At 26.8% G+C, this 9,955-nt stretch overlaps 1 protein-coding gene across 1 annotated transcript in view; it reads left to right on the forward strand.

Moving 5' to 3' along the window:
• The window catches only part of LOC111612995 (zinc finger SWIM domain-containing protein 8-like), a 54,445-nt gene that overhangs the window by 33,291 nt on the left and 11,199 nt on the right, over positions 1-9,955 (forward strand). The window contains exon 9 of the mRNA XM_023354291.1: positions 5,923-6,100. Coding sequence (XP_023210059.1) covers positions 5,923-6,100 — 178 coding nt within the window. The remainder of the gene's footprint in view (positions 1-5,922; positions 6,101-9,955) is intronic.

Raw genomic sequence — 9,955 nt, forward strand, 5'->3', positions numbered from 1 at the left:
TTTTTTTTTTTTTTTTTTTTTTTTTTTTTTTTTTTTTTTTTTTTTTTTTTTTTTTTTTTTTTTTTTTTTTTTTTTTTTTTTTTTTTTTTTTTTTTTTTTTTTTTTTTTTTTTTTTTTTTTTTTTTTTTTTTTTTTTTTTTTTTTTTTTTTTTTTTTTTTTTTTTTTTTTTTTTTTTTTTTTTTTTTTTTTTTTTTTTTTTTTTTTTTTTTTTTTTTTTTTTTTTTTTTTTTTTTTTTTTTTTTTTTTTTTTTTTTTTTTTTTTTTTTTTTTTTTTTTTTTTTTTTTTTTTTTTTTTTTTTTTTTTTTTTTTTTTTTTTTTTTTTTTTTTTTTTTTTTTTTTTTTTTTTTTTTTTTTTTTTTTTTTTTTTTTTTTTTTTTTTTTTTTTTTTTTTTTTTTTTTTTTTTTTTTTTTTTTTTTTTTTTTTTTTTTTTTTTTTTTTTTTTTTTTTTTTTTTTTTTTTTTTTTTTTTTTGCTTATTGCCTACTTTACCAGGCTGAATAGGTTTGAAATAAAAATCAAGCATTTTATAAAACACTATTGAAGAATGAACCTTAGTTATAAGAATTTAAACATATCAGTAAAAGGAAAACAAATAAAAATTCAATACCTTACTTAAACAAATGAATATGAATGACTTATCCTAAGACTTGCTTATTAGCACAAATTACATAGCAATGTTGCCTTTTTATATTTGCATGCATTTGTGCATACCATATTAATTCTTATAAACAGCACCCTTTTTGAGTGCTCTTTAATATTGAGTCTTTGCCAAATCAGTTGGATAAACTTAAGATTACCTAAGTAATATGTGAACAAAAATATCAATATTCAGATATTGCTTAGACTCTTTGAGCAACCTTAAACTTGACTAATTTGTTTTCAGGTAAAATCCAAAAAAAAACTTTATTTCAGGCAGTGCATAAAACACTGTCAATGATTTTAATTTTATCTGGGCAATCCTAGGATTGTCAATCCTTTGGACCTTGCCAGTAACATATTGATAAACATTAAAATGCCAACTTATTTCTGCGACTTTTGTTGACAGGATGACTGTTACGAGCACTGTACAATATCTGTACTGTAGTATATTTCTAAGAAGGTTGAAACATTGCATCTGAAGGTAGTTTCAAATAAGGATCTTTTCGATGCATTCAAAACTGTAAGAAATAGTTTCTGTTGGCTAGAAAATGATCCAGATGAAGTCTTTGATTCTTTAATTTAAGTTAGAATTGTTTGTCAAAAGTAAAATAACTTTTAGTAAGGAAATACAGATGAAGATTACTGACTGTTTTTTAATTAATTACATACATTATAGATTATGAATGTTTTCTGGTGAATTTCAGGCCTCTTAATTGTCCAACTGGCATTGTTGTTTCATTGATAGAAGAATTTAACAAGTAATGGACAATCAGGCAAAGTGACATCATGACTGTTCACTTGTCCAAAAATTGTGAAGAATGTTTTGTGACTCTTTTTATACCCAGAATTCTGGGCATAAAAATTTAATGTTTCTAACAAAATAACAATTTCTAACATTAACATTAAAGGAACAACAAAACCAAATTTTGCCTAGAACTAAATTTTAAAACAAAATTTTTCAAAAATCAACACCATGTATTAGGACAGTGCATAATAAATTAGGATGAGATTTGCCAAATAGTTTTTTCTATAGAGAACTCCAAACACTTACAATACACCATATATAAAGTTGAAGAACTAAAAAGTATCTGAAAAAAATTATTTAAATATATTGTTCAAATCATGAAAATGTTTGGATAATTCACTGAATGAATTTAACATTTTGAATGATAACGAGTTATAACAGTCTGTCCATAAATTTGTATATTTTTTTAAAAATAAAGAGTGCACCACAAAACCTCAAATCAGTATGATGAAATTTAGTACATTAATAATGTTTTCATACTGTCTGAGACCTGCTTCAGGTTAAATATTTTTTAGGTGTCATGTTTCTATGGACTGATCATTGTTGACCTTATTTTAAATTGCATGCAGTTGAAAACAAATATGGTTTTTATTATTAGTCTATGTTAAAGATCTTTTCCCGTTTAATTTGATATATAATAAATAAGAATTTGTTGATACATATTTGAATTTTTTTTTATAATTTGAATTTAACGTAAACAAATGCGCAAAGATCAAGTTTTTAAACATTTTTTTTATATAATTGTATTATTTTAAAAATCCATGCTCAATTCTGATTGATTAGTGGTTTATTTTCATTCTATTGATCGTTTTCTACCATCTATTAAAGATTTTTGATGATGTATGAAACAGGGTTTTCGTTTTTGGTTTTGTTTATATGCCAGCTATTGTAGGTAAATAACCATTAAAAACAAATACCTTAAACTACAATACTTGTGAGGTTTTTTGCTTATTTGTATTTATATTTTAAAAGAACTAAACATTAAATAATTTAATTATTATAATAATAATAATAACTTTTATGACAAAAAATGGCTAGGAAAGCTTTTGTTGCTCAAGATTCAATAAAAATTGAAAAATTTGAATTTCGATCTTAAAATTTTGTCAATAGATATAGAATATATTACTTACAAAAGAATGGTAGCTATAGGAAATACAAGAAGACAAGTTTAAAGCAAAGGTTATGCGAAAATTGTGGGTTTGGCCATAGGGATCAAGGGTCTTTCTCGTATCTTGCTAAGGTACTGTCCCAAAGGTGTTAAACATTCCATTTGTAGAACATCTTTAACCCAAAGCTGGTCTCAGATGGAGTCCAGAAACATTTGATGATGTATTTAATTTTGTCACTGGACTGATTTAAGATTTTATAGTGTGTTCTGTATTACTGCACCATTCAGCTCGGTGGTAGAAAGAATTTTGGATTTCTTTTTAATAAATTTATAGTATCAGTTTTTTTGTTTTTTTTTTTTTGCATATATAAAATTTTATAGAAACTTAAAATTAATTTAGCATTTAGACAATAGTCAATGGAAATAAAGCAAACATAGGATCTGTTAATCAGGTATATAAATAATTTTTACCATTTGTTAAAAGTCAAAAAGGTAACTCTGTTCGATAATGAAATGGCAAATCTTTAGCATTATAACCCCCAACTAATTAATATAATTATATTCATTAAATTTATTACAAGATTTATTAAATAGTGACATAATTTCTTGTTTGGTTAATAATCATCATGTGTTGGGTTATAGTCTGTTATTACCATATTTACTTTATTTGGTGATATAAATTTAGATTTTCCTGTCTTTATTTAATACATTTTAAAATTTTGAACTGTTGTTGTAGCATCTAATGTCTGGCATTGCTCTAATCCAGACAGAATTATGAGAACATTTAAATCACTAAATAGTCACAGGTGAATGTAGCATATGTTCACTTGGATTGTCTACAATGCAGTTGTTGGTGATCCCTCTCTTCTGTGCGATTTTTTATTTTACTTACGTCGAATTATTTCTAGGATTTATTTTTAAAAAATGCAAGTGTCTTTCCTATCAAATGCAACACATTCTGTTCTTAATGCACACTCAATTTAAGTTTCTAACAGTCCAGAATATTTTAGAGACATAAGAGGATTATAATTGGTGTTTCAGGATGCACCATTGAATTATTTTGTGATCTTTGATGATCTGGCAAGATTTTGGAATCAAGCCTGCTGGAAAATTAGTGGTCAACCTATATTAAATACATTACTGAATTTTAAATCACCAACAAGATAAAGTTATTACAGTGGTACCTCAGGTTACAAACGCCCCAGCATACGAAATTTTCAGGATACGACATGAAATTCGAACATATTTTTGCTCCACGATACGAACAAAAACTCACCATATGACGTTACATTAGTTTGCATTTTTCATTTGTTTTTCTTACTACAGTTATTTTTTTTAATGTATTACTTGGCTTTAATTTGAGTGTGTTTTTCACATTGGAACGAATTATTTGGTTTTACATGTAATCGTATGGGAAAAGATGATCCACCTTACGACATTTTCATGATACGATCTGAGTTTCGGAACGGATTAATTTCGTATCCTGAGGTACCACTGTATTTTGACTTTTTTAAAAATATTGATTAAATTCCTAATCAATTTATTTGATATATTTTAGTGTAAAATTTTAATAATTATTGTCCAGAAAAATGGGCAATTTGTGCAGCTTGGAGAGAGTATGATATAACCATTTATATAAGTTTGTGGTTGATCTGAATGGAGTTGCTTTTCTATTTGCTAAATTTCAATAAAAGAAAAAATTTCTATTATATATATTTTGTGTTAGCAATGATCATTTATTTATCAAAAGGTAAGAAAGAAAACAAGCAATTAGAAATGAAGTTGATAATTTTACTAAATTACTTTTTCAGCAGTGAAGTACATGATTTATAAATGTTTTCGACTAGTCTGCTTCGGGTCTAACTGGTTCTTTTTTATTTTTCAAAAAAATAAAATGCCTCAATAGTCTAAAACATATTGGAATATGTTTAAATTATGTAATTGCCTTATTATGTTTGATGACATATGTTCCAAAATTAAAATTAACAAACATTATCAGTTGATTGCTTAATTTGAAAAGATTCCAATATGTTTTAGACCATTGAGGCATTCCATGTTTTGAAAAATAAGAAGTTCCAGTTAGATCTGAAACAGGCTAGTGAATGTAGTCAAAAACATTCATAAATTGTGTACTTCACTGTCAGAAAAGTATTTAGGTCAACTTTGTTGAGCATAGATAAAAGTTCTGGCTTTTGGAAAGTGCAATTTATGAAGTCGGCAATGTTCTCTTGTCAAAGAGCTGTTATTTGACAGATTTATAATTTTGTATGCGGTGATAGAATTGGGAAAAAGTAGTCTGCTGATAAGAAAGGAAGGAGTGGTCCAAGAATTGTAATCTTGGGCTACTCCTTCCTCTTTGCTTATTTATAGAATTGTATAGTATGAGAGCTGAAGTAATTGATTTTTTTAAAAGTTTGTAATAATACCTTATTTATGCATGTATAAGCTGTGCACCCCGTTTCTGAAATGTTATACTTGGAAAAAATAAAAATCTCAAAATTTTGTCAATGGATAAGAGTAGAGATGCAGGTATACAGAAATATGGCAACATGCAAATTCCAAACCTAGTGATGGTTAATGCTTATTGTTGGGTGTCTGCTCATTGCATTTTAAATATAGGTTGAGTGAGAAAGAGTTACACAGTGAAGTTTAAGTTGGAAGTGGCACTATTGAAATTCAGCACCTAATCACAAGCTCATGTTATGCCATGAAATATCTTGGGCAATCATTCAAGCTTCAAACTAAATCATTTCAACAGACACAGAAAATCCATTTGCCTGAATTTCATGGATATGTCAACAGATTTGCTTCCAGGTTGGAATATTTTGCTGTCTTTCTGTGAAATGATTATCATATTGTGATATTTTCCCAAGAGTGTCTTGTTTGAATCCATTGCTGCACATTTTTTTCCTCTGTATCAAACTTTCTTCCTGCTTCTTGATTCCCATTCTCTTGCAGCAGCTTGCCTAATTTTAAATTCCTTTAAAACTATCCATTATCTCGAGTATAGGCCACACCCTAATTTTGTTTTAAAAAAGTTCAGGGAACACATGCATAAATATGGTATTCTGCAACTCCATTTTTAAGTTTCAATAATAAATAAATGACAAATAACTTAATGCAGTGGTTCTCAGGTGTGTTGTGGTTATGCTGATGCACACTGGTGCACTGCAAAACATGGATAAATGGATACAAATATGAAAGTATGTTTTAAAAAATGAGAAGAAACTAATTTGTACAAAGATTTATTACACCCACAGCCATTTAGAATGTAAAATAACTTATATTAATAAATTTTAAATTTTGTAAACAAAGTGTGCTAGAAAAATTTTTGAGAACTGACTCAANTTTAAAAATTTTTATAATAGGTACATCATACCTGCAGGAATTTTGTATTTGTACAGTCAATAGTGTAGCCAGTCCTTTTATATTACATGAAATTGTACTAGAAGCAGGACATTACTTGGCCAGATCTGCATCTACACCATTGCCTACTCCCATGCGTTCTCATCTTCTAACTCCACTCATACAAAAGTGTCAACAGATGTAAGTATGATTAACTTGCTAATTTTCAAATTCATTTTATGGAGAAATATGTTACTTGCATACGGATGATTAAACAAAGAATCAGTGTCATTACAGAATAACATAAATACAAGGTATGGGTAAAAAGTTCATGGAAAATCACTATATACTTTTTTTTTTGTTAATTTTTCAGTATAACAATGTAGTTTTTCAAAATATCATCTGACCATCAGGAGCAAATTCATGATGCACAACACATCAAATGTCAAAAAATCAATAATATTACCTTGATTTTTGATTGGGCTTTTTGCACTTTTTTAGGTCCTGGTTCTTCTGCTGTGTCTGCTCTACACTTCATCATAAATAGAATGCAGCATTTCACAAATCTTGGACTTCTTCTTTCCAAGTTTAACAAGGAACTTTACATTAATACTTTGTTCAGTCAAAAGATTACTAAGTTGTTCATTTCAACTGATGGCTTCAATATGCCTATACTAAAAGAAATTCACAGCAAATTGGCAATAAACCATAGAAGTTTGCCACTTACACTGAACAGATAGTAAATATGGTGCTGTATACTATACATCATACTAAGCATGTCTCATCAGTGTTGTCAATAGAAGAGAAGAAATTTTTCCAAGAACTTTTGACCCACACCTTTTATATGCACTGTTATGAAATGTAATTTTCATTAAAATATTTCATACATTTTAAATGCAGAGAAATATGATTAATGACAATTTGTTTATATCAATAAATTTAGATTAAGTTTAAAAAATTTACTGTCAATAGCACAGATTATAATTCTTGTAAGCAGTTTCAACAATATTTCTGCAATTTAAAATACAACATAAAAAGAAATATATCATTATTTGTATATACCATTTTCATAAGTTAACCATTTGCAACTGATTTGAGATTTTTATTTTGGTTCAAATTTAAACAGAAACAAATAATAAAATTTTCAGTTTGCACTTTCATACCTAATAGTTTGATATCTGTAAATCATATTTTATTTGCCAAATGTGAACACTGAATATATTTTTGGACAAGAAACAAAAATTTCAAGCTGATCATGGAGTGTCATTTCCCAGCAGGTTTGGTTTCCATAAAAGCAAACTATTAAAATTAAATTTTATTCTCTGTTTTCTGTTTAATCTATGGTTTTAATATTTTAAATAATATTTTATGCACTGTAACATATTCACAATAAAAAATAAAACCTTCCTACCTTAATAAGAGACTTTTATAATTTTCTTTTTAGCTCTTTAGGAATGGATCAATTTTTTCTATAACATGCATCTCATTAATTCACTTTTGTATACATTTTTAGGAATGCTTTAGTCTGAAAGTTGGGAGGTTGTCTGTATATATATATACATTTGGCTTCTTAATATTGTACATTATTTGTTTTTAAGAAGCCTATTTTTAATACCAGACTAAACATTTTTGGAGACATCTCATCTTCAGATCTGAAGCCTAAATACATTTCAAATTAAAATTGCCATTTTAAACAGTGTTTGAACTGTAAATAAAAAAGAATTGCTAAATAATTTAATTCAGAATCTTTGTAAATTTACTGCAAGTATTTAGTAAATTTATATGGCAAACTAATAAATAAAAATTTTTATCATATGTTTTTATTATTAAGTTGTAACAAAATAATGAGTCAGGTTTAACATATACAATTCTTTTTTAAGTCTCCTTTAGTTGAGTGATGTTCATCTTTATCTTTCATCTTTTGATGGAGAATATTATAGGTATTGGTTGTAATGAGATCTTCAACAATTCAGAAGGGATATTTCTTGATTGAGCTAGAACTATCTTTACATTTTACCAATTAGCCACTGTATTTCAGTTAGCTATCAGTTATTTATCTGTACTTACTACACGTTACTTTATGTTATCTTCCAGGTCCAAGTGTACTGATGATATTTTATTGTCTGTCTTAAGTGTGGAATCTTCTTAATGTTATTAAGTATGTAGGGATTGGAATGTCAGTTTTCCTTTTTCATCTTATTCTTTAAAATGCATTGCAATAGTTGAATGGCAACTGTTTCTGTCACTTTAATAAACTTATAATACATTTGGTGAGAGAATAAAAATTCAAGGTGATTCTGTATGATTGGTTGATCGCTTTAGTGAGTGGAAAACACATGATGCAACAGTAGTTGTTTTTCCATCTTGTTAGTAGCTTGTACATTTATTACTTTTTAAAATAATAATAATAAAATAAGTTTAGAATTATAAATTTCAATAAACAAATAAAGATGTTTAATGTTACTTTAAGATTTCTAACATTAATTTTACACTATTTGTGACCTATTTGTTTGGTTAATATTTTAAATATTTTGGCCTTTATTATATTATATTTTTTATTGACATAATCAGCTTTTTGGTCCATTTCATCAAATGTAATAAGTAAGAATTAAACTTCAGCAAAATATATATTTTTTTTAATTTTCATTCATAATATGCATTTATTTTATCAAATTGGTTACCCTTTATTAAAATGTTTTAACTCTGAAGACTTTTTAAAATTATGCACAGCCAAGTTAAAGTGTTTTGGGAATTTCTGTTATTCCAAAATCATTTTCACTACTATTAATATCTGAAATTCCACAAACATTGATGATAAATGGCTCAACATATTCTTCAATTAAGTGGTCTTATTTCCAATATATATTTTAATATTTTTAATATTAAAGATTTGAATAATGAACCTTTATATTAAAGGTTCTTAATAATAATTAAGATTTTCTAAAAACATTGATTCATTATCAGCATTTGTGTCAGTGTCCTTCTGGAAGTATTATTACAACAACAACAACAACAACAAATAGTCTAGAACTGAAATGTTACAATTTCAATTGGGTAATTATAACAGTAAAATTGATTATTAAAAAGTTTAAATTATTTAAAATATCAAATAATCTAGAAGAAAAACTTGCTTAATTGGTGCAAATGGCAATTGAACAGCTACACACTGCCCAGCAGAAGCAAAGACCAGCTTGCTGCATCAGTTTGATAACGTTCTTTTATATATTGCTGATTTGTATTACATTTGCTTACAAGGAATAAGATTTTGCTTAACTTGTGTCTTTACCAATATTTATTTAGAAGATACAAACCCTAAGTAATTTTATATTTATATACTAGCTTACCTGTCGCGCATTGCTGCAATCTCAAAAGAAACGAAATTCAAGCAAACTCGTTATAATAAAAATTCAATTTACATTTTATCATTTTTATTGAAACTTATTATTATTATTATATTATTATTATTATTCATTTTCGTTGGGAAAACATTTCAAAGTGTCATTTCAATTCTATTTATTTATTGGAGTGCTTGTGGATACACAATATTTTTTGTTTTTCCGTCTGGTGCTTACATGAATAAATCAGTAGGTTTTCCGATGCATGAGCTAGCCACATACAGTTGTCCATGTGAGAAGCATGGATTCTCCAAATCTAGCCCACACACTTGCAGCGATTGTCAGAAGTGCGATATTCCCCATTTTTATATATATTTTTTAATCCTTTACAATTTTAATTATTTAATTGCTTCTTCCTCTCTTCCTTGGCATGTTGTGAAATTTCTGATAGTTGGATAATAAACCATTTTATTGTAATTTGTCTTTTTAAATTATTTTGAGTTGATATTAAAATTTGGAAAAGGGGAATCCTTAGATCGGTAAAATAGGTGAATTTCCTCCTCCAACTTCAGTTGTTGTTCGGGATACAGTTAAGATTTTAACAAAGTTCAAGCAAATACATAATTAGCAAAAAATAGTTAAAATAAAGTGATTAAACAAAAATTATTACAAATATCGTAAATAACAGTTCACAAATGCATATATAGAGATATTTTTTGAA

Source organism: Centruroides sculpturatus, unplaced genomic scaffold (assembly GCF_000671375.1).
Source record: "Centruroides sculpturatus isolate CEXI.00-Female unplaced genomic scaffold, Cexi_2.0 scaffold1214, whole genome shotgun sequence".
Lineage (NCBI taxonomy): Eukaryota > Metazoa > Arthropoda > Arachnida > Scorpiones > Buthidae > Centruroides > Centruroides sculpturatus.